This window comes from Danio rerio, chromosome 4 (assembly GCF_052040795.2).
Source record: "Danio rerio strain M-AB ecotype USA chromosome 4, GRCz13ab, whole genome shotgun sequence".
Lineage (NCBI taxonomy): Eukaryota > Metazoa > Chordata > Actinopteri > Cypriniformes > Danionidae > Danio > Danio rerio.
In genome coordinates, this window is record NC_141024.2 from 9,033,134 (window position 1) to 9,060,108 (window position 26,975).

The following is a 26,975-nucleotide window of genomic DNA, read 5'->3' on the forward strand; positions in this document are numbered from 1 at the left end:
AAAACATAGTTTTTGAAAAACTAATGTAGGAACTTGAAAAATGTAATTGTGCATATGGTCTCAGTTTTTTGGAGCAAATTTATCATGAGATAATATCCTTAAATATTAAATTTACATACACTATAGTTTTACGAAATTATGTGGATAGTGCATGTCATATATTTTGAGATGTCTGCAGGAGAGTGTGTTTCTGGGGTGGTAGTGCTGAGATTTTATTGATTTTAAAGATTCCTTATTATACGTTCACATTCAAGCACTTTAATTTTGTCATAGTCTGCATTGCAACATCACCTCTTTTGGTAACACTTTATTAGACTCAAAATCTGTTAATAAACTATGCAAGTACATGTCAACTTACACTAACCCTAACCCCAAGCTAACAGTCTACTTGCATGTAAACTGCATGTCAATGCAATGCAACTTAAATTCAACAAACGGACCATCAAAATAAAGTGTCACCCCACTTTTCTCTGTGTCTAGGTTTAAAGTTATTGGGTCTCATTTAGGAATTTTTGCATTTAAACCTTCCTAAAATTAACTGTAAATACCAGAAAATCCAATTGCAAATTCCCATGTTGGTGTGTTGATTGAAACCAAATTTAAACCATCTTAAGTGTGTTTCAATGCATTAAAAATACATTTATCTTGGCATTTTGCTACCTATTTTCTGTACCTTTGGCTCAGAATGCATTTTAAAATCCACATTAAATTTTTCTACAAAAATCCCATATGTAATGATGAAAATGCAAGTATATGAGTCTAATAACATTTAGTGCAAGTACCATTAATATGATCAGTTTTGCCTCTATTTCAACTTGTATGTTGAACACATCAAATTCAATTTGTGTATTAAATTCTCAATTTAATTTTGCACCTTATAAAGCACAGGTGTCAAACTCTGCACAGTTTAGTTGCAACCCTATTCAAACACACCTAATCAAACTATTGAGTCCTTCACTCTTGTTTGAAACCTACAGGTAGGTGTGTTGAAGCAGGGTTGCAACTAAACTGTGTAGAGCTTCGGCCCTCCAGGAGTTTGACACCCCTGTTAGAAAAGCATTAAACTTGGCATGTAATTTACATGGTAAAACTGTGGTTGGAAATACCAAAAATAAACTAAATAATTTAATTATTTATTTTGTATCAAACTATGCACCTTTGTCATAGAGACTGCATTTAAATGAAGAAATGCATTGCCATATCACATGTTGCATTGATGTTTTACATATTACATTTTAAAGTAGATTTCTTTAATCTATTTATGGGACAAGTTATATATATATGTATATATATATATATATATATATATATATATATATATATATATATATATATATATATTATTTTAAAAACATAATAGATGCACTATTCTTATTTTAAGGCAAGCAGGGCTAAAGCAAGGCAGCAGCGCAAACATTTATTGTGCTTATAATCAAGTAAAGCAGCAGGGTCTGCAGTCAAAGGTGAGGCTAACAGAAGACAGAGAGTTCAGGCCAGTGTCTGTCTTTAAGAGCCATCCGAGAAGAAGAGGAGGAGGTAGAGGCAGTGGAAGGGAGAAAGAGAGAGAGGGAGGAGGGTGGAGGAGTGAGGCCAAGAGGTGAAAGCCGAGCTGGAATTTGTGCGGTATGCAGAGAATGATGGGATTTTTCCTGCTGGGCGGCTGAGAGCTGCTGCACTGCTGAGCATTGACCAATACGCACACACAAACACACACACACACACACACACACACACACACACACACACACACACACACACACACACACACACAGACAGAACTGAAATCACACTCTCAATCTCTTCTCTCCCTCTCTCTAAAGGCCCTGATATACTCACGGCAAAGTTAGTTGCTTTTCATTGTTTGTTTGAAACACCAGAGCTGTGGTAATATCCAGACACTGTCGGGTCCAAGAACGGTAAAAATCGGACTTCTTTAAATTTCATTCCTTCATTGTTTTTCCTTCAGCTTATTTTTCAAGGGTCACCACAGCAGGATGAACTGAAAATGTGGTTAAACTTATTAACGTAATAAAATAAGTCAAAGTACCCTAAAAACATTTGTTGTCATGACTTTTTATCATATTTTACAGTGCGCTGTTGAAATGTTTAGATGTGTATATATGCTTTCCTTTCAATATCAACCAAAAGTCAGCATACACTTAAATTTATAGTGAGCTGAGAAAACAGCATTTAAGAAAGCTTTCAAAGCGGATGTTTGCAAACTGTAAAAGATTATATGATCAGTTAGTCATGTCAACATGTTTTTAGCTTATTTATGATAATAACAATTCCTTACATTTATATAGCGCTTTTCTGGGCACTCAATGCACTTTACACATTGGGGGGGAATCTCCTCATCCACCACCAGTGTGCAGCATCCTCCTGGATGGCGCGATGGCAGCACACCAGCTGATTGGTGCAGAGGAGACAGCCAGTTACGATATGGGGATGGTTAGGAGACCATGATGAACAGGCCCACAAATTTGGCCAGGACTCTTTTTCGAAGGACATCCTGGGATTTTTTAGCTTGGTTTCTTGCAGTTTAGAGTCCCCATCACTATATTGGGGCATTAGGACTACAGGTTGAGTGCCCTCTGCTGGTATCACTAACACCTTATCCGGCAACAACCTAGCTTTCCCATGTGGTCTCCTATACAGGTACTGACTGGGCACAGCCCTGCTTAGCTTCAGTGGAGGACCATGTGCAGTTGACAAGTTGCAGAGAGCTAGCTGCCGACAATTTATTAATTTAAGTTAATCATGTTCTAACTTAAATGTATAAGGTATTCAAGCTGTTTTAAGTCAGTTTAATATTATACAAGTTTTAAGGACTTATAAAGGTTAATTTGATTCAGCTTAAAAATTTAAGGCAACCGATATATTTTGAGGAACCGATTAAAGCTCTGCAGTGCAGACGTGTTGCATTCATTTATTCAATATCCTACAGTAGACTGCTTTATAGTAAATAGCTTTATTGTGTTTAACATGAAAACTGTAGCACTGTTGTTATAAGGTAAATTAATCTAGACTGAAACAGCATTAGAAAAGAACCTGATGTAAAAAAAAAAAAAGATTGTATTGTAGAAAGTTTCCAAGAATTCGACCTTCATATAACAAAAGAAATGTAAAAATTAATGGAATTATCTTCAGTATCTTAAATATCTTAAGTGTATTGTTATTCCACTCTTTGTTTGAACAAAAATTCCATTTGAAAGCACATAAAAAAGTAAAGCAAGTACATAAAAAAGTATTTGACAAATTACAAAATAACTGAAGGAAGAAAAAAACTAGTTTCAGTAAATGTGACCTTCATATATAACAAAAGGAAAAACAGCTGAAATGTTTTAATAAAAACCTACAATGACAGAAATGTTCTCATAATTCAGAAACACCCACACAAACTCACATCTCCAGCAATCTGCCCTGTCACTTTTTGCATTGTGTTCCTGTCTGTATTGTCATTCTCTTTACTTTATCTCTCTCTCTCCCTTCACTGATCACACTTTTCATGTTGTTTTTCTTTTCAATGTCTCAAATAGTCTTTGTTCCCTTCTTTCTGCATCTATCTGAGTTCTCTTACTCCTATATCTCTGTCTTTCAGTCTCTCTCTCTCTCTCTCTCTTTCTGTAAAAGTAGAGACTCCCAGTGTAGAGGATTCTTATCCAGCTGTATTCCTGTCTCCGAAACTAGATGATTATGGAGCTGTTTTTAAAATCTGGGAAGGATTTGTGTTTGAGCTGTTTCTTAATCACATGTAAAGTTGTGCACAAGCTGTTTTTAATAAGACTTTTTTAGTGTCAAGTATTATTTCTTAAAATAGATGATGATGATGATAAACCTGAATGGAGGATCTTGTATAAGCCGCCATTAACAAATAGAACCGGAGATGTAGAGAGGAGGATTCATTCAATGCTTTTGTTTCTGTCATAAATCCTGAAGTGAGTTCTGATTGCCCCTTTCGTCTTAAAGGAGAAACAGTTTTTCTTGCTTTAACGGAATGTTCTAGATCAGTGTTTCTCAACCACGTTCCTGGAGGACCACCAGCTCTGCACATTTTCCATGTCTCCTTAACCAAACACACCTGAATCAGATTACAGATTACAGCAGAGACTGTAAGACCTGCCTGAGTGTGACAGACAAAGGAGAAATCCAAAATATGCAGTGTTGGTGGTCTCCGGGAACATGGTTGAGAAACACTTAATGCCTATTTTGGCATATTAATGTCTCCATTATGTACTTTTTGGTTCTTTTAGTTTTAGATTTGTGGTGTTAAATACATGCAAAAAAAAGAATTGCTGAACTTTATTTTGGATCAAACTAAATTAACTGTCTATATAAACTAAACTGAAAAATACAGGTCTGTAATACTGTAGCAAAAGAATTGGTTGTATTTAAGACATCTCCTGTTTGTATAATGTGACTCATATTTTGTGTTTTGAAGTTTTATTTATTTCTGAGCTATTCAAATTCTTTCTTTCTCACTTTTTTTCTCTCCTCTGCTCTGCTTTTCTCTTTTTTTTTTTTTTTTTGGCCTTCCTCCAGTGCCTGACAGTCACAAGATTGTTATTTCATTTATTTAGTCTTTTTTTCCTCCTACTTTCTCTCCGTTGTGTCGCTCTAAATACGCACCATTGTTCAATATTGACCTTATCGGTCATGAGCTGTTCTGGGAGGGTCTGTTTCATTTCAGTTGTACAAAGTTGAATTTTATTGTCCACTGTGGGGATCATGAGCTTTGTATTTTCATTCTAGTTTAATCTGTGTATTTTCGTACAAAAATTCTGAACATTGAAATCTTTTTTTCCCTCATTGAAAAGTTGCCATATTATTAGTGCATTATATGTTGAAAGATGAAATAACGTCCTTAGTTATGTCAAATCATGCAATTTAAGTACTAATTTGAGTACTAAAAGTACTAATTAAAAAAAAATAAACTATAAATGGAATAAAATGAGCATCTTCTGCAGTGTTAATAGATGATTATTTATTATTAAAATAGTTCAAGTCAGGGGTGCCCAAACTTTTTAGATGAAGGTCCTAAAACCAAACTCTATTGAGCATAGTTGCCCAAAGGTAAATAGTTACCATGGGTAATTTCCTAATTTATTTAATAAAATTAAAAAAAAATAAAAAACTTTTATAGATATATATTTACATTATACAATGAACTTTATGATTTTTTTTTTTACAGTAACAACATTACAGATCTCATTTAAAACAATGGACTACAATGCATAGTCCATTGACTATGACTTCTGCATAGTTCTCTATTTGTCGAGTGACAGTTTTAAAAACTCAAATTAATTTACATTTAATAGAAACATTTCATTTCTATTAGCTTCTTTTTTATTGCTCAGCAACAAAGCAAATAAATAAAAAAAGGTTATATCAAATTAGAAATGACGCTCTCTGTTAAAGGCCAACCCTCTCTATTATTCTCAGATGGGATGATGGGCCAAATCAAAGGTTACAATACAGAGAGGCTCTACTTTGGGCATCTCTGTTTTAAATAAACTACCATAAATAAAATGTCAGTAATTATATTGAAAATAATTGAAAATAATCCATTCAATGTGTTCATAAAAAAAAACAATTACTCAGTGATACAGAATATATATGATTCACTGAGTAATTGTTGTTTTTTTATTATTTTTAATAGATTTTAATTAATACATTGAATTATTATTTTTTATTTATGTAAATTAAAATTGTATTGCTTTGTCATTTTTTAAAAACATTTCTTGTTTAAAACAGCACAATTTTATTTTAGTGTAAAAAAATTATTACATTTTAGTGTAAATTTATATACTTATTAATAAAGACAAATGTAGACAGATGTGATGAACTATATATAAAAATACAAAGATATATATGAAGAGTTCAGATGCAAAAATCTCTAAGTGCCTTCTGAAATTTCCTTAGAAAATGAGCATTATTCTCATTATTAAAATGATCATTTTTAAAATAAAATTTTAGATGGCATTTAGAAGTTTTTGCATTTAAATTGAAAACTACTCTAGTGGTTTCCAAGTGGATGACATTGAAGATATCATAGATAGATGTTATATTTTTAATTATTTAACCATTACAGATAGTAAAAGTTTGACCAAAAGACTTTTGTGCATTTGAGAATATTTCTGTAGCAAACGGTTTGCGGTGTTTCAATCATTTAGTGTGCTGCCTGCTGTAGACAGTGGTACAGTACAAATGAGCTAACTCAATACAACAGCAGTGTTTACTACACTATTCCTTTTTCTTCATAGTCTGTTCTCTCTTTCTACACTTCCCTTTCTTCCCCTGGTTTTGGTACAGGTCATATTTTAGGCTAAAAGAGCCAGGTTTTCATTCTTTTGTGTGAGGCAACTTTTGAGAAATTCCTGCCTTGCCTCCCCCCTCGTCTCCCTGAATGAGAAACTGTCAGTTTAATTGGCTGTGATCTCGTATGCAAAGCTGCTTTCACTTATTGCACTCAGGTCTTATCCTTTAAATATGGATAAGATGATTTGAAGGGGGGAAGCACCGGGTCCTTCGCCGCCTGTATGCTTTGAATTAAAGCCAGACATGCTGGGGTTCATTCCATGTTTTTTTTTTTTTCCCCCCAAACCGTGATATATATATTTTTCCTCATCCTGGTGCAGGAGATTTCCACTTATTAAAAATTCTGCTCCGTCTGAAAGTCTGTCTCTCATATCAGCCAGAGAAATATTGCAGGAGTCGGAAATGGGGAGCAGTGAAGTGGCAAGGCCTGTTTCAGAATCACTTAACGCTCATAAACAAAACACATCTGCAACAAAATCTGCAATCATGTCGACTCTAATCCTGAGAGACAAATCCGTTTTAGAGAGACAGAGAGATGAAGCAATAGAAGAGGACAGCAGAAGAGATGGTTATGGGGAAACTCTTTGTGCTTACATGTTTAGAAACTGCAAAAAATGTTTAATTTTTTTCTTTTTTCTGTTTGTCTTTTTTTTTTTTTTGTCTTTTTTTACTGCAGATATCTTAATAACAAATATGTGAACATCCACTGTTGAGGGTAAGGCATTACAAGTAAGGCAAGTTACTTAATAATAATAGTTTTCTAAGTAGCGAATAAACTTTAAAACTTTTTATAAAATGTAATGTGAGTTGCTTTTTAGTTTAGTTGATTTGCTTTCAAAAACGATTGCTGAAATAAAATGAGGTGGCGCAGTAGGTAGTGCTGTCACCTCACAGCAAGAAGGTTGCTGGTTCGAGCCTCGGCTTGGTCAGTTGACGTTTCTGTGTGGAGTTTGCATGTTCTCCCTGCATTCGTGTGGGTTTCCTCCGGGTGCTCCGGTTTCCCCCACAGAACAAAGACATGTGCTACTGGTGAATTGGGTAGGCTAAATTGTCCGATATGTATAAGTGTGTATGAGTGTGTTTGGATGTTTCCCAGAAATGGGTTGCAGCTGGAAGGGCATCCGCTGCATAAAAAAACATATTCCGCTGTGGCGACCCCAGATTAATAAAGGGACTAAACCGAAAAGAAAATGAATGAATGAATGAATTAAAGTGATCCTGGACGCAAAGAAACCTGCAAGCAATGAGAAAATGCAGGAATAGGCAGAAAGGAAGATTGCAGAGCCGTACATTTCAGCGATAGAAATATTCTGTAATATTTAATATTACAGCGATTTTACTTTTTAATAAAAGAAAAAGTAGCAAACACTTTGCTTTAAACTTTCATTAATCTGTATAAGGGTCATGAAGTTCTCTGAAGACAACAGTAATCTACATTATTTTTTAACGTGTCTTTCTTAAAAGTAAATGAATGTTATACAGAGTGTTGGTATATGCAGAGCTTCTCTATTTAAAATAAAGAAGAAAAAAACTGCAAGTCCTGAAAGAGCGGTCAGCCAGGTCAGAAAAAGTAACGCAAAAGAAACACAAAAGTAACGCAACGTATTACTTACCATAAAAAAAAAATAAAGCAACTAGTTACTTTTCTGGGGAATAACTCAATATTGTAATGAACCACTTTCTGAAGTAACTTTCCCCAACACTTTGAATAACCCTAGTTTGCATATCCAGTGCATTAAAGATATCTAAATTTCTTAAATCAAGATATATTTCTGATGTTGACATGATTTCAGAAAGAACAAAACAGATGAATAATTCAAATTGTCTTGTTTTAGGAATAAACAAAAAAAAAATCAGAAAACAAAACCTAACATGTTGTTTGTCTTTTTGATTTTCAAGTAAAGGTGTCTTAGTTGAAGAATGATATAAAAGCATCTACACATTAGAAACTTATAGAAATGTCTGGATTTAGAAAAGACAAGATATTTGGTTGAAACAAATAATAGTTTACATGAAATTTTGTTCACAAACATTTTATTATAGCGTGTTAAATGATTACTAAAATAATTAAAATGCGTTGAAATAAAGATCCAAGTATTAAGCGAAAAGGTTTACAAAAAAAAATGCTTTAAAAAATCAAAGCAACTTAATTGTGACAAAATGTAATGTAAATATTTATTATTAACATTTAATATAAAAGAAATCAAAATTTCGAATAGTTACCCCACCAACTAAACTAGATCAAATGTTTAGGTTAAAAAATATTAAAACTAAAACTGAAATAAAAACTAAATTGAGGCGGTTCATTCCACGATGGCGACCTGTGATAAATCAGGGACTAAGCCGAAGGAAAATGAATGAATGAAAACTAAATTAAGCCTAAACAGGCGGAAAAAAAATGTTTATAGTGTTGATTCTGAATATTGCTGTAAGGTGGGCCTTAATAGCAAAAAGTTTTCAGTTTTAACATGCAGAAAAGCGAATTCGGAATTATGCACAATAATACCATTGAAAATGTGAAGTCAAAATGTCTAAGTGGTCAGACGCGTTTATGCAGTTTAATCTGCAGTACACCGAGAGGAGAAATCAGTGAGTTGTGCAGGGTCTGCTGTGTGTATTCCCTGTCTGGCCTTATTTAATTGAAGTCTTGTGTCATCTGTGCAGAAACACGAGCGCCTGGATGTTGCTGAAATGTATTAACACTGGTTTTCTAATAGGGTCAACCTTTTTTCTCTATCTCTCTCTCTCTCTCTCTCCTCAAGTTACTCTCCACCATCATCTCCAGCTCCATCCATCCAAACGCACATTGAAATTCATAAACATATTTGCACATTTCCACAGCCATTCCAAACAAGAAGCTCATGCAGAAATCCCAATGTTATGCCATGGAGTTTGTAGCGGCATTAATCATATTTATCTAAAATCAGGGGCTCTGATACACTCGCAGATAGAAATGCAATGCAGGGCCTAGAATGGGCTGATAAACATCAGCACAGGGCTGAGTTTCCAATTCGTGCCTCGGAAAAGAAAGTGGGCTGAAATGAGAGGGAGAGAAAGGCAGTTTCTCCAGCCCTGAGTCTGTCGGAGTGAATGAACCATGTGACAGGACATGTCGCGTTGAGTGACAAAGCAAAAAAAAAAAAAGAGAGAGAGAGAGAGAGAGAGAGAGAAGTGGCAGCACAAAAAGTAAAGCACTCTCCACAGTTTCCCAGCATCCAAACTCAGCTCATAGAGAGAGAAAGAGAGAAACAGGAAAGGGGGAGGAAGAACAGATGGAAAAAGTAGCAAACGCAGAGCAAACAGGACGTTAGCATGGCAGATATGAGCGTGGATGTATGCAGGTACATGTGTTTCGGGAAAGTTTGGAAAGAGTGGTTAGAGGAAAATATCTGTCAGCATTTACTCATTGCAAACCTAGAATATGATAATGAACATGGTATTAGTCCATATGACCGAATACAGAAATACATCTAAAAGGAAAGTCTATAAAAAAATTCAAAATTCTTTCATCATTTGCTTTTTAATCACCCTTGACTTGTTTTAAAGACCACTTTTTTATTTTTATTTTTTGCTCTGCTCTGCTCTGTTGAACACAAAAGAAGATGTTTTTAATATTGTTGGAAACCTGACATCTATTAGAGGAAAAGCAAATGCTGTGGATGTCAATGATTACAGGTTTGCAACATTCTCCAGTATATCTTCTTTTGTGTTCATCAGAATAAAAATAATCACACTGGTTTGGAGCAAGGGTGGATACCACAATAACATTTGACACTTTTTGGTGAACTATCTCTTTGAATTGTCATTTAGACAATTATCTGCAAGATATAAAGAAAAAACTATGAAATATTAAGTAAAAAAATGGCAAAAAAACAATGAGAATTCTGTGTTTACATGCTTCAATTTTATTTTTACATAATTTTGAGATTATATCTCACAATTTTTCCCTCATAAATCTAACTTTTCTCAAAATTGCATTTGATTTAATATGATATGATGTATGATTTGATTTGATATGATATACGATTTGATTTAATATATGTGATGTGATATGATATGATATGTAATTTGTATGATATGATATATGATTTAATATCCTGACTTAATATCCTGAGGTCCTGACTCTCTGTGGTCATTAAAAAGCCCATGGCACTTCTCGTAAAAGAGTAGGGGTGTAACCCCGGTGTCCTTGCCAAAGTCCCTCAATCGCCCCTTGCAATCATGGCCTCCCAATCATCCCCATACATCGAATTGGCTCTATCACTGTCTCTCCACTCCACCAATAGCTGATGTGTGGTGAGCGCACTGGCGCTGTTGTCCTGTGGCTGCCGTTGCGTCATCCAAGTGGATTCTGCACACTAGTGGTGATGTGGAGAGACCCCCCTCATGATTGTGAAGCGCTTTGGGTGTATGGCCATACACAATAAATGCACTATATAAATACACATTACATTACATTACATGATTTGATATGATATGGTTTGATTTTATATGATATGATATATGATTTGTTTTGATTTGATATGATATATGATTTAACATGATATATGATATGATATGATATATGATATATGTTTTGTTTTGATTTGATATGATATATGATGTATGACTTGTTTTGATTTGATGAGATTTAATATGACATATGATATGATATGATATGATATATGTTTTGATTTGATTCATTTTGAGCAAAAAAAATCATACACTTAAAACATTTCTTTAAACAAAATACATTTCAACATGGTTGAAATGAAGCGGGATGAAGGACAAGCTTATTATTTTTTCCACCCCATTACCACACACATCATTCCTCTATTACTTCAGCTTATTTCTTCAACTTTCTTATTTCATTCGTGAGTTTATAGTTCAAAACTGCAATACACAAAGTGACAGTTCTGAGAAGGTTTTTATTTTTAAATCTGTGGTGGGAAACTAGTATTTCTACTATCTTCAAATTATACATTTATAAATAAAATAATTTTTTACCATCTTTTAAAAAAATACAAGTTTTTATATTTGGCATTGGTGGTTCCACAAAAACAACTTCAACAACTTTTGTACGTTTTTCCATACAGATTTTTTTAGATAATTAAAATGTTCATCACATAATGAAAAACAAACAAAAAAGCATTGTTGGTTAGTTCTTGTGGGAACACACACGTCTCTTCTAACAATGCTGTGAAAACCCCATTTGTTTTTGTCTGTTTTTTTCTTCCAAAGATTTGCTTTCATTATTCTCAGTGCTTTCTCGATGTTAACAAGCAGTCCTACATCTCTCCCCTTATATCCCACAGAGTTAAATTGCAGATGCATAAGTGACAGAATAGTAATTTTGGGGTGAACCTTTTATCCATTTAAAAGTACACAGAGAGTTTAGGAGTTGCAGGATGAATAATGTTAGTGGTTACTGTGTTAGAGAACAGGGCAAAGATGTCAGTAATGTAGAGCAGTTGAAGATCTGCTGAGATAGAAAGAGAGAGAGAGAGAAGGGGAGAAGGAATGCTCTGCATACCGCATGGCGATAACGTCAGACACTTTATAAATTTCCCTGGCTGAGCCGGACCACTGCCTCGAGGCAGACACAAGCTGAGCCTCTCCATGTCACACTCAGAGCCTCTAAATCTCAAAGAGAGAGAGAGAGAGAGAGAGAGAGAGAGAGAGAGAGAGAGAGAGAGCATGGCATTAACAGAGAGCTGAGAGAAAAGTGATGGACGGCCGCCATAGACTGAGAAGGCTTCGTCTGGAAAAAGGAAGGACAGAGAAAGAGAGGAAATGAGATGAAAAAATGGGCTCTTTGCTGCCCAGTATGTTTGGTTTCATATTCTTGCATCGGCCACAGCTTTTTAGCTCGGCCCAAATGGCCCAAAATACAATGCAATCATCTTGTAAAGCATTGTTATTGGGAAAAGAAGTACTGCTTCACCCTGATTACTTTTCTAATTGAAGTCCCTCGTAACAGTCATCTTAAAGTGCTGTCATTTTGCTTTGTCCTTATACTTCACTTCATATGGAGAAATGTCAGTAACACTTTAGTTTAGGTCACAATTCACAGTTCTTACAAACCATTAACTCATATTGTTAGCTTGATAAACTACTAAGTAGCTGTTTATTAATAGTTACTAAGGTAGAAGTTGGGTTTAGGTTTTGGGTAGGATTAGGGATGCAGGAAAAGATCAGTCAGAATTGATTGTGAGCTATTAAGTAAGAAGATATGACTCAGAATTGGGGTGTTATGTGAAGGGGACGCTGACATGGAGGTGTGGATCCAAATACAGGGTTTTTTAAACAGAGAATGGTCAGCCAAGCAATGGTTAAAAAAGGAGCTACCAGATGTATACAGGGAATCCAGAGACATCATAAACAGGCGAATGTTCAAAGACAGGCAGCAGACAAAACAAAACAAAGCAAATCAAAGGTCAGTACATGGCAAGACAAATGTGCCGTAATGTTCACTATAACAAGACTCAGCAACTAGTGTGTGTGTCTGTGCTGCTTTTAAAGTCAATCTAATCAGTCTTTGAGCAGCTCCCAGCAGTGTGAGTGTAATCAATCGTGATCTGGAACAGGTGTGTGTGGTGCATGACTGGAACTTGTGGTCCATATACCAGTACATTTGTTATCCTATGCAATCTGTGTGTTTACCAGCAATCTGTAAGGATTAGATCGCTGGTGATTGTGACATGGGGGATATAAACAGAATTGGGAGGGAAATATTTTTTTTATTAATTCATTTTTAAATAATATGGTCAGATTTTTACTTTTTTTCAATAACAAATTTATTTTTTGCAATTCTAAATTGTTTATTTATGTTTATTAATTATTTTTGTTTAAAAACTACGCAATTCGTAGTTTTTTAAATTGTAATTCTGCATCAGAGTTGTAAAAACAATGTTTCACAAATATTTTAGTTCATATTTTGCAGCTATTTGAGTTTTGATCTAAAATTGAACTGAGTATTATTACACACACACACACACACACACGTACACAAATCTCACATCATTTGACATTTTGGGTGAAATGTCCCATTGGAACACTTTATTTTTATTTATATATACGCCCTCCTTTAACTACTCCAGCCGCTTCCTGTCAGCAGTCCACTCTATATGTTCCTTTGAAAAGCTGAAACAATGGTAGCTGCCTTTTTTGCTGACACTACAGTTTAAGCGTACTCTTTGAGCTGTAGACCGGGTGCATGAAGCCCTGTGGGTGCGGGAGCCTTAATAAGCATCTTACTGCTAACACAGGTTCTTAATATAATTCACTCATCTATATTGCATCCTGTTTTTAGTTATACTTTTACTACCTCTTAAAGGCTGCTGTCCATCCTAGTAACAGTTTTACTTCTGTTTCTGACCATAGATAGATAGATAGATAGATAGATAGATAGATAGATAGATAGATAGATAGATAGATAGATAGATGGATGGATGGATGGATGGATGGATGGATGGATGGATGGATGGATGGATGGATGGATGGATGGATGGATGGATGGATGGATGGATGGATGGATGGATAGATAGATAGATAGATAGATAGATAGATAGATAGATAGATAGATAGATAGATAGATAGATAGATAGATAGATAGATAGATAGATAGATAGATAGATAGATAGATAGATAGATAGATAGATAGATAGATAGATAGATAGATAGATAGATAGATCGATCGATCGATCTATGGATGGATGGATGGATGGATGGATGGATGGATGGATGGATGGATGGATGGATGGATCCCTAACACTAAATAACCCTGAACCGTAGCACTAAATAACCCTAGACTTTAAACCCTTAACCCTAAACTCGATATAACCCTCATAAGCGCCCCCTGTAGTGTGAATTTCTGCTATGGTTTGACACTTCTTAGCAGGATTGAACACTAGACAGACAGACAGACAGACAGACAGACAGACAGACAGACAGACAGACAGACACAGACAGACAGACAGACAGACAGACAGACAGGTAGACAGATAGACAGATAGATAGATAGATAGATAGATAGATAGATAGATAGATAGATAGATAGATAGATAGATAGATAGATAGATAGATAGATAGATAGATAGATAGATAGATAGATAGACAGATAGACAGACAGATGGATGTTGCATTACTATTCATTCAGGCTGCTTCAGATTTCCAGGAATCTGGTATTTTCACTGCTATTTAAAAGGGAGAGAGAGAAAAAAGCTAAAGAAGTGTTCAGCCAGGCTGTATGAAGCTATGTGTTCTTTCTCCCCCTGTGCTCTCCAGTGTTTGTGCTCTTGAGCCGGTATTGAGAGGTGGGCTCAAGAGAGCCCGGCACTAAACTTGATCAAACCGGTCTATTTGTCTTTAAAGCTCCTGAGACGTGCTTCACTTCCTGTTGTGTAACACTGCCTTTTCTACATCTCTAGCAGAGCCACGCAATACCCAGGCCCAAGTAATGGAGAGAGAGAGGGAGAGAGAAAAACAACACACAGAACAATTCTGTTACTGCCCGATGTGTACTGCTTTAAACATGTGGCTATTTTCTTCTTCAAAAACAAAATGTTCTATAAAATTAGAATCTGGCCTGACATCATGGAGTGTCATTCCCTTTTTGAAGACACACACATTCTGTAATTACTAACGCATGACATACAGCAATAAAAGAAAAACATGATGAATGACAAAACATTGACAGGGCGGCACGGTGGCTCAGGGCTCACAGCAAGAAGGTCGCTGGTTCGAGACCCTGCTTGATGACATAATTGACCATAGTGTATGAGTGCCTGTATGAATGTGGAATTGTATAGCTGTTTCCTAGTGCTGGGTTGCGGTTGGAAGGACATCCGTAAAACATATGCTAGAATAGTTGGTGGTTCATTCTGCTGTGGTGACCCCTGATAAATAAGAGACTAAGCCGAAGGGATATGAATGAATGAATAACCCAGCATTTGTTCTTTTCTATGCCACAGTTCAATTTATCACTGCCATGTATGTCATGCCATTCATTACTCTGTAGTATGACGGTTAAGTCTGTTTAATGGCTATAATGCAGTGCTGGACCTCCTAGATTTATCTAATCCAGGTATTTCCTTTGTTTCCAGCACAGGTTTTTGCTCGGGATACATCTTTCTTCCATTTCGACAATCAACTTTGATCCAACTTCCAAGAACTTCCATCTGGTAAGTTACAAATTCCACTAGATTTATAAACCCCTCTGACCTACAGTGCTCACTGTATATGTTGTCTATGAAAAAGTGTCTACCCTACCAAAACATTATAGATGAAGCTCTTAGATAATTCCACAGTGCTTTAAAAAATATATCCTCCTGTGGCGAGCAGCTCAGCCGCCTGTGTGTGGGGTCTCTCGGCCAGAGGCTGCTGTATTTCTGTGAAGAGGTTTTAGCTACAGTAGTGTACGTCCCCCCCGTCATCCATCTCTCATCCACTTTCTTCCTTTTAGCGCTCTCTCTCTCTCTCTCCCTCTCTCTTTCCGTGTTTGAGTGGATTCAGAGCACCACACACAACACTCACGCCCTCTCTACCACCCACACTCTGAGTAACAACAAATCTCCTCCTGTGCTGTCGGCCTGCAGCCTGATCTCACACACACACACACACACACACACACACTCGTCTCTATCAGCTTTTGCTTTTTAAATTATTAAGTCAACACAAAAAACACGGAGGCTACACATTTAATTGCACAATTTTGCAAGCATCTTCCTGTTTCCCCAAGCGTCTCTTCCCGTTTTACCTTCCTCTCTTATTTGTACGTGTGTTTTTTCACGTTGTTCTGACCAGGCAGTGCGTGAGTTATGCATTTGAAAGCCGCTATTGAGTCAGAATTTATATTCCAGACTGTCAAAAGGTGCGTCTGACAGTTTGAGGTCAAGGATTAACGCTAAAATGGGCGGTTTTGGTGCAACAAAGCTTCCAATCACTGGTTGTCTTTCCCCACTTTTTTTTTTTCTTCTTCTTGTTGTGTGGTGTGGTTTTCAGTCTCGCACTCAAGTTTCTTTCATGCACAGACCTCCTGCCTCCAGAGTGCTGCTGGAGAGCTGCATTTCACTGCATATGAAAGCAGATACGATCCAGAACATGTGGACCCGTCACTTAATACAATCAGAACAAAGGGGAAAACTGCTGCAACACAAGCCAGAGTCCCATTTTTTTCACAGAAAAGAAACGCAAAGAAAGATTCAAAGTTAGTGTGTGTGTGTGTGTGTGTGTGTGTGTGTGTGTGTGTGTGTGTGTGTGTGTGTGTGTGTGTGTGTGTGTGTGTGTGTGTGTGTGTGTGTGTGTGCGCACAAAAATATTATGGGAATTCATAACTAGTTTACTTCTTTTTACTATCTTGCTCACGCCCTATTTATGTTTAGGAGTAGTCCTTTATGCTTACTTTTCCATATAAATTGTACATTTTCATACTGATGGGATCTATAAAGTAGCCACTGTTTATTTAATTAGCCATTTTTTTTCTTTAGCTGCTATTTGACAGTAATAATACAATAGTCATTACCTTTTTAAAGATTTAAAAAACATGAATGGTTTACTTTATGGTTTTACTAAGGCTACATTCAAGTTACTGTGTTTAATGTTGCATGTTTAACGTCACTTAGTGTAAATATTGGAGTTTACATGTGTCTGTTTTCTCCATGTCACTCGTGGTAGGATCAGCGAAAGGTCCAAGATGAGCAAATTGAGGAGTATTTTGACTGACTCTTAACTATTACCCATTGCTTATACAGGGGTTAGCATATATAAGTTCACCCCTCACAAATCTGACTTTGAAATTCATGTTTCCTATAGGAAGCTATTTGTGTATTGAATATTATAGGCAGTACTGAAGCCAAATCTGGAGCATATCTAACAAAATAACTTATCATAACAGTCCAAAAACTAGTACACCCAAATTTATAGATGTAGAAAATGTTACATACAAATTTATAAAAGAGGAAAAATCAAGGGAAGAAAAAAAATAAAAATAATTAGTTGAAATTTTGTAGGTTATATTATTATTTGCAGTATTTTGCTTGAATTTAATTGTTTTACGTTTCAATTTCTAAATATGTTTGGTGACTAAAATATTATCTTAATAAATGTATCTGCTTAATAAATCTGTTTTGTTTAAATTCACCAAAATACCTATATTTACTGAGAAATTGATAAAAAATATATTTATATTTTTTAACTGGGGTGTACTGCATTATGCTGAGCACCGCAGGCTTGTTTCTACCAGTAATGAGGGAAAATATCTGAATAGCTTTAATTATTCAAGGGGAAACATTGAGACTTGACAACAGTCACTATATTAATATCCTAATAATGAGCACAAATACCCTTAAAAGTATGTAATAATATATTTACAATATTTAGTTTGTACTTAATGCTTTTACGCTGTCTATTGCTTGCATTATTATTGACATACATGTAATATACAAACACTGAATTTAAGAACGGGATTTTAAAATGGATTGTTTATACTTACTGTTATTTTTAGTCGGTTTTTGACTGGGTGTTTGTTAGACTAGTCCAGGGATGCCCAAACTTTTTTCAAGGGCCAAAAAAAAATTAAACCATTTTAAGGTCATATTATTAGCCCCTTTAAGCTATTTTTTTCGATAGTCTACAGAACAAACCACCATTATACAATAACTTGCCTAATTACCCTAACCTTCTGACTTCAACTGTACCAAACCGTTTGCCATGGGTAATTTTTTAATTTATTCGGTAATATCCATAAATAACTAGAAAACATTGCTTGAAATCATATTAACGAATGCAGTATGTGTTTTAACATTTTATAATGAATTTATTATAGTAAAACGTTAACAATCCCATTTAAAACACAAGTTCAATGCTGCATACACTAGTCAAACTTACAGTACTTTGATTTGCTCGCAGATGTCTTGTGCAGTTTGCTGAGTATTTACATTTTAAAAGTCTGATTCATTTACAGTATTTAATTGAATCATTTAATTTCAGCTTTTTTGTAGCTCAGCAATAAAACACAGAAGTGAAAGGTTTCGTTAAATTCTTAATGATAATTATTGACAAAGGCATTCGCCCCAACCACCACCCCATCATTCAAAGGTTATCATGGGCCAACTTTAGCCTCCGGGCCCTACTTTGAGCATCTCTGGACTAGTCAGTTGCAAGATTTCCTTTTAAACATTCATGAAATTAATTTCAATTCATCTCACTATTGTATACTTCGTTGCTTATATTCATTTCCAAGCAGCCAAGCAGAATATATGTTTTGTACACTTATATGCTTCATATAAACATGTTGTTCCTCGTTTTATGAACCAGTGTCAATGTGCAGTTGATAAGTCGAATAACTTTTCGGTTGTCTTATTAATAAATTTTGCAAAACACACTACACAAATCCATACATTTTATTTTTAAAATGTAAATATTTTAAAAATTGCATTGCCAGAAGTCAAGACAACAAATATTTTATGTTGCTTTAACCTATTTTAATAGGTTAATCAGGTTTCAACTACATTTTTTAAGTTATACAAAGTTGAACTTAAAATTTTTTGTCAGATTTATTGATGTTAAGTTGAGATGACAAGAAAAATTCTTTAGATTTAACTAACAAAAATTTATTTAAATAATTTTTTTAAATTATATTAAGATTTTTTTGTGTGTAATACACCTCATTTACCTTTGCTAAAGCATAAAATAGTTGTTTTCACATGACATCATGATATTTGTCTGAGACGACCCAGCCAAGAAAAATCAGCCGAGTCAGACATAGTTTTCCTTCATTTGCCCACATTTTGCCTAGAATTTGGACAGCGTGTGTGGATTTTAGCGCCTCTACTATAGGGGTCATTTTTGCAAATTTGTTTCCATCTCTGCATGTGTGTGAAGGGTGGGGCGAGGGTGACAGATTGGGTCTCCTGGCTCCGGCCCCTCTGTACTCACCCTTCCAGCAAGGTCACATGACACCAGTCAAACTCTGTCACAACCTCACTGGAGGAGAGCTGGCAACAACAAACCAGAGCAAACCTCCATGCTACACACATACAAATGAACTCGCCTTTCCTCTCAAACACCTACCTTTTCATCTGGCTGCTTCAAAAAAATAAAATAAAAAAGACCCTTGACGTACAGTATGTGCAGTTGTGCGCTTGTAAAATTGCCATATGGCCGTCAGCCAGTCCGCAGTGTGAAAAGACTGCTGTGGATTAGTTCTAATGAGAGGTATGACTAAAACCTAACAGCCATGTGAGACAGTTAGCCATCATGCGCACTTTCACCACACACAGTTAATGCCACTCTTTTAAAACCCCAAATCTCTCTGTGCGCACCGTGAGTCACAAACTTTTGCATCAGAATTTGCTGACGGACTCGACAGCCGCAGGAATATGTTTAACCACCAACGCATGACTCTGCAGTTGTGCTCCATACTGCAAAATCGTGAATCCAATGATTTTTCCAAGTTCGGTACACAAATTAAGCTTAGTGGATGCTTTTAATGCCATGATGATGTTACAAAAAGGAACAAAAAGTGTATGGAACTAGTTTGTAAATGCAAAAATACTGCCAAAAGACATAAACATGCATGTGAACTTGATTTTAGTATGGAAAATTACTAACCTTTTGCCTGTAAAGTTACAGTAATTACAGTTTTATTACTTAAAAACCATTACAAAGCAATGCTACAAACAGTAAAACAACCATAGAAGTGGTTTATAGCTCAAATGATTCACAGATTTTAAACTAAAGTGCTTTTTTAATTGATAAAATGCACCTTATTTATACTCATATTATTAAAAGTATTCAAAATCCTTGAAAAAAAAACACTTGCATTGTTTCTTTTTACTTTATCTATTTGATACAAAGCTTGGTTATGGTTTTGACTCTTATTACTTACAAACACAAACAAGGTTTTCAATTGTCTTTAAAGAAAACATCTGCACATCTCACTGGCAAATGGGAGACATATTTGCTATGGTGCCCCAACAAAATCTTACTGATAAATATATTATTATAAATTTATATATACAGAATATAAACTTGTTTAGGTTTGTCTTTGAAAGGTTGGTTTGTGTTTGTCTAGTAATATGTAGAACAGAGAAGAATACAGAGCTCCGCATATATGCGTACACCCCTCACAAATCTTTTAAGTTCATATTTTAAATGGGAAGCTTTACAATATTAAATGTATATGTTATAGAAAAATATTAAATACAAATTTAAAAAGAGGAAAAATAAAGAAATTTTGTAGGCTGCAATTTTTTTGCAACTTTTTTTTTGCAATAAATTGCTTGAATTTAACAGTATTATCTTTCTATTTATAAAGATGTTTGTGACTAAAATATTATTTTAATAATTATATCTGTTTAATAAATCTGTTTTGTTTAAATGCACAAAAATACATTGCCTATATTCACTGAGAAATGTATAAACATGTTAAATTTCTAAATGGGGTGTGCTTAATTATGCGGAGCATGGTACATATTTCATAGAAAATTTGAAAATAATTTTTAGTGTATTTTTTATAACCCTTAATGTCTACCTTTTTTTCACATGAGCAATAACTGTTTCGAGTCTGTGCTGTAAAGTATTTTTTATTTATGACATTTTCATATTATTTTGAGATTTCATTTTTAGGTCTATTCTCAAAAAGTGGCAAACATGTAATAAATGGATTATAACTATACTGCACATATTTAACTCAGCAGTAGGGCAGGGTAAATTCACCTTAATTCACAATCTTGATTAATTGAACATTTTTACTCGAGTACTGAACGGTTATTTATTTTATTTTTTGGCCCTTATAATGCACTGACAGATTTTTCAGAGTAAATATGCTCACATATTACAAGTGAGAGACTTCTGAATGAAGGGTGCATTACTTGATCCTAAAATAATTTAAGGAAACAAACAATCTACTATCTATGATTATTTATTGAACATTATGTTTGAACAACTAGAATTAAAACACACATTGCCTAAAACAAACTTTTCTTATAAAAAATTTTAAATAAATAACTTGGACTTTTGGGAACAAAATTAATTATTTTCAGTGTTTTTCATATTAAAAGCATAAAGTAAGCAGTATCTCTTCTAAATAAAATAACTCTTGCATATCCTGTAAATAATTGTTTAAACTGTGCATTTCTTACATTTTCGGTAAAGAAATATTTTAATTTAAATAATAATTTTATTGTAATAGAGAATATGCCATCTCAAGGCATCTCTGTCGCAGCTTTCAACTATTGTCTATGTAGTGCAAAGTAAGGCTTAATAATGGTTCATTGTCCTACTTGACCAGAGATCAGATGTGGCTGTAAAAGTCTAAATCACCCTCATCAGAGCGGGGTCACGTGACTCCACAAGCGATAGGGAAAGAAATTTTAGAAATCGTCCTGGAAAAATTAGATCGATTATAGGTTTTGAGTGTCGATTTCGATTAATCGCCCAGCCCCACTCAGTAGCATAAAATCCACTAGTCATACAAAATGTTAAATAAAAAAATCCATGGCACTAAATTATAATACATTCATTTCACAGAAGCTCCAAAGGCTTAAATTATTTTTCTTTCTTTTCCCTGAGGGAAAAGGCTTTCAGTTACCTGTAAATCACACAGAGACAAACTTGTGTCTTTAATCCCAAGCAACAGATTGCCCTCTTCACTCTCATAGCCTCTGCATTTGGCCTTACACAGTTGTTCTGAAGGGATAAACAGCAATGCCACACACAGAGACACAAAACTAAAGCATCTCTCATGTGCCATGTTTGCTAGATGGAGCCGGTCTCCTGAAGTCAGACAGGGCTCTTGCACCACACTTTTTTTTTTTAACAGAGCAAAGTCAAACAGTGACTCACAAATTCCTGTCCATTTTCCAGCGATGTGGCAGGCACGGCTTTCAGCCACCTTTCGTCTGCAACCAAATCAGATTTTCATTGCCATTTTGAAATCAAACAATGAGTGACATTTATCAGATGATTAGATTTTTTGGATCTGTGCTTGATTTAAGCTGTCTCGGCGAATCACACAGGCTTTCTAAAATGTCTGGAACTTCAGACAGGAGCAAAATAACCTTCAACCCTTCCGCCCCCACCTTTCTGGAACCTTCTGAAACTTCAAAGCGTCTCATACAGACACCTTCAACCACAGGTGCTGGGAGTGCTATACAAGCCTCTGCTAATGTTCTGACTGCTTTGTTAAAATTCCCAGCAGTAAAAACGCCAGGTTTTCACTTTTTTATATATATAAAGAATGGGTGGTGTGAGATTTCTCACTGGTGTAAACGTTTCATAGTTCTCCTGTTATGCTGTAAAGTGTTTTTTGTATTGTTTTATATATTTATATAGATCCGACAAACATCTCCAGTTGCATAAACGCAACAAAAAAATGTAGCTTGAGGGAAGTAAAGGAGAAAAAAAATCTATGAACTCAGCAAAGTTAGTGAGGGAGATGGCGGTAACCTTCAGAAGGGCTTAAATTCTCTCTTGCTCTCTCATCAAGCGCCCCCGTTTAAATCCTCCACCCCTCTGGACGGTGGAGGGGAGCAAAGACTAAAGCTTAAATGCTTTGAATGATGGTGAGGAATGTTTAAAAGTGTCTGTTTGAGGAAAGGGGGGTGGGCTGAAGGTTTTTTTTTTTTTCTTAAGGGGGAGGAAGACTCCCGTGGGACAAACCCCGTCTCTCAGATCTGGTATGCGTGACTGAGCAAGGAGAAGAAGAAAAAAATCTTAAACCTGGCTTCTTAACTTAAGGAAACAATGGCAACTGTTAAGAACAGGATCATATTTGTGGTGTCCACTAAGTTGATGTGTGTTATTAGATTGCATGACTGAAACTGTGAGAGCAGCATTGCTGTTTTAACACCCTCACTAGCACAATTAAAGGAAGCATCCATTTTGTTGCACTTGATAAATAATGCACGCGAATATCACTTCTGTCTTCCTCTAAAATGCTCGGTTTACAGCAAAATAAACCCCTAACCCTGTTACTGCAAGATTATCTCCGAAAACTAGCATCAAAAAAGCATGAATTAATACAGAATGCATGATCGATAGGAAAAATCACAACCCGTTTTCCCCCATAATGAAATTCAATCGGCTCTTTTATTTATATAAATATCAACTTTAATGTTTTTACTGTAAGAATATAAAACATTTTAATTTGGGATTCTTTTTACAAATACATTTACAGTACATTAGAACACAGTAGCTTCTCAGCAGGACTCAATACATGTTGCAGGTCGATACATCATGGTACATATATAGGCCTGACATGCATTTTTGCGTGTTACCCTCGTTTTGACCATGTTTCTTCTATGTAAAGTTGAATATCCATGTATTTAAAACAGACAGATTGTTTTATAACACGATGCGCCCTGTTTCAGCCCTGTGAAGAGGCAAACAAGGTGTCAGTGAATTGCAAACAGGGTTGTTGTTGTTTTTTTTTCAGGGACAAAAATTCACTTCAATTTGAAGTACAACGCTCTGAATAACAGCCATTAATTAATATCTGCTTACATAAGCATAAATACATCAGCAGAGGGAACCTCTTATTCAAAGCAGGAATTAAAGGCTTTCAGGCCTGTAAAATTGAGCACAAACTAAGAGATTGGAAATATAAAAGCTTTAGTGTACAAACCCAGTATTTGCATAAGGGTAGTTGACAAATGTTCATGGAATTTTCTTCATTTGAGATTTTAGTCCTCATTTTTTTTTTAAAATCTACTTCACTTTTAATGGTCATGTGATGCATTTTAATGCAAGTATTGCATGTAGTCTCTCGGCTAATTTAGGATCACAAAGAAATGGCATGTTTAATAATGAAGAACTAAAACGTCTTAAGGTGAACAGCTGTCACATCTGCTTGAAATGTGATGTCAACTACCCATAGACTTGTTTGAAAGTCCTTCTGTTGGCTATATGAAGGAAGGGAAATAAAAAGGTAGTCTGAACCCATCCTTTCTTTCAGTCTTTTTGCTTTCCTTAAGCCAAAGACGAGATAAAGGGGGAGGGGATTGTTTTTCTAGGCACAAATTCTCATTCTTTTTAAGAATAACATTATAATACATCTAACGAGGTAGCCAAAATATCGCGATAGTCGGGGAGGGGGAGGTTTAATATTGCGTTTTGTTAACAAAAACAACTTTGTGTGTGTGTGTGTGTGTTAATAGCAATAACTGACACATGTATCACATTCAGCATTTTAAGCCTCTTTTTATGTACTTTGCTCTATTGAAATCCACCCATCCCCCTCCCGCCCTCCTTCTCCTCCGTCCCTCCCTCCCTCCAGAAACCCCCCAAGTTTCACCTCACTTTCTCACTTTCAGTCATCTGCCAAAGGCCCAGGTTCAAAACTTTAAGGCAGGGGAGCTGCGTGATCCTCTCCAGTCCCCTCTTAGTGATTTTCGTACATCCATACAGATCGATGCCGGTCAGTTGCGTCAAGTGGTCTGCGATCAGCTCCAGTCCTTTGTCTGTAATCCGCACGCACTGGCCGATGTTCAGCGTCCTCAGCTCGTGCATTTGGCGCACCATCCTGTTGATGCCATCGTCGCTGATGTGGCACGAGCACAGCGACAGCGACTTGAGCTGGTACAGGCCCTGCGCGATATAAGCCAGGCTCTGGTCGCCTATCTTGTCGCAAAACGACACGTCGAGTCCGGAGAGTCTCAGCGTGCCCATGGCGAGGTGCATGATGCCCGTGTCGCTGATGTTGTCGCACGAACGCAGATTAAGGCTCCACAGGCTCGTCATGTGAGAGAGGTGGATCATGCCAGCGTCCGAGATGCCACCGCAGAAACTCAGGTTGAGCACTTTCAGCTTGGTCAGGCCTTTTGAAATGTGCTTAAGGGACAAGTCCGTCAACTTCTGGCAGTCCTGCAAGGTCAGGTATTCCAGGCTGAGGCAGCCCTCCGCCGCGCTCCGGGTCATGCCGGCTAGGTGCCCGATGCCCACGTCCGACACATGCCGGCAGCTCCGCAGATTAAGACTTTTGAGTCTGTGCAAACCCCACGCGATGAGCAACAAGCCCGTGTTCGTGATGTTACTGCAGCCACCCAGTTCAAGCACCTCCAAGTTTTTGAGATACTGCGCTATTCTGCCCAAACTCGAATCCGTGATCTGCTTGCAAAGGCTCAGATTGAGCACCCTCAGGGAAGGGATCTCTTGCACGAACGCGTGCCCCAGGCCGTTATCCGTTAAGTTGTAGCAGCCGCTCAGATTCAAGCTCTCGATGTTGGGCATCCCCTGGATCACGTAGCTGAGGCTGCGCCGCAGGCTGAGGATCTGCACGCGCCGGATGCCTCGCGCCTGGAGGCTGGGGAACAGAGACGGGTTCGCCCGTCTCAGATGCAGCTTTGCTTCCACCCCCCTCCACACGGACTTGTGGTAGGACGCGTCCCTCCACGCTGTGCACACTTGGGCCACCCTGCCTTTGTCCCTCACGTCCAAGTAGCTGAAAATCATGGCTAAAATCTCCGGGAAGAGACACGAGATGTGCGTCTCCATCTTCCACACGCGCTCAAGAAAACAAACGGCGGCAAACCCCCACCAACGGTCACCGTCGCGGCTCGTAGTCCCCTCCGGAGGAAAAAAAAAAGGGCTTTCAGAAAGCTCCCCAAGCTTTTCTCTTTACATTTAAGTGTGCAAATCGGCAACTCTCCGTCCCGGGTGATCCTTTCAGTGGCGCAGGAAAGATTCAAATGCAAAAAAATGCCCCCAAAAGACGCTTGATCCGATTCAGACCGACAGCGAGCGGGCGGTCAGGCAGCGCTGCTGCCCGTTTGGCGCTTTGATAATAGTCTTCGCTCGACCCGGGGATCCAGACGGTCGTACATTTTCAAAAGATGTCTAAAACTGCCACAAACCTCGGGAGAAAATAAATTCAGTCCGCTATCAGATAAAAGAGTGAGGTTTCGTTTCGCGTTTGTGCTCCGCTCGCACTCATTGCCAAGCCGAGGGGCTTCCTGCTGCCTTTGTCTGATCTTTTCAAACTGACTTGGCAGGGCCGCCAGCACAGAGCGGCTGCGGGGGAGACGCGCTTATTTAAACCCAGTGGAACAAGGGATAATGTTTAGAAAAAGTATGGAACTAATACAGCCGTTCATGTTATATGTGTAGATTTTATCTTAGCCTGTGATCTGATTTATTCTAAACTGTTCTGAAAGAAATGAGTGTTGTGTATTTTCACAGCCCCCCTTTTTGAAAGCAAAATGGTTTGGTCCAACTCAGCTGGAACAGTAAGAATAGTTCCCCTGGAAACCAACTTCTTACAATTCAGTTCACTTTACCCTTAACCCTTCAGCGTCCGTGTCAGATGGAGTATTTGTGTTGTTTTTATTACAAGTTTATTTATTTAAAGTTATTTATTTAGTAAAGCTATTATTAGAATGACATTTCCTCTAACTATGTAAATATTATTTAATGTGTGAATGAAAAACTAAAACAAACAGACAATAAAAAAAGGCTTGTTGAGAAATGTTTAATAACAATTAAAAAATACATCCAACATAACACAGATAATTACACAACATTGATATTTTATTTTTGGGTTACCTATTTAAATTTACTTTAGTTTTATATTTAATTAAATCATTCTCTTATTTATATCTACACTCTCTTTTTTTGCATTGATCTTGGCATTTCTTAATTCTTAAAAACATCAGCTACATGCTTTGTACATTTCTGAAGCC

General features: G+C 36.5%; 2 protein-coding genes across 5 annotated transcripts in view; one reads left to right on the plus strand and one right to left on the minus strand.

Annotated features, from left to right (window-relative positions):
- wnt5b (wingless-type MMTV integration site family, member 5b) overlaps positions 1–26,975 on the plus strand; it is a 139,027-nt gene that overhangs the window by 58,990 nt on the left and 53,062 nt on the right. For 2 of the 4 annotated variants that reach the window (XR_015481774.2, NM_130937.3), the window contains 1 exon segment: positions 15,402–15,479. The gene's annotated coding sequence lies outside the window, so the exon portion shown is untranslated. 4 annotated transcript variants of the gene reach the window in all.
- On the minus strand, positions 24,547–26,018 carry fbxl14b (F-box and leucine-rich repeat protein 14b). The gene is given in 1 exon segment (NM_001015043.2): positions 24,547–26,018. A coding segment is annotated over 1 exon segment (1,203 nt). The 5' UTR covers positions 25,792–26,018; the 3' UTR covers positions 24,547–24,588.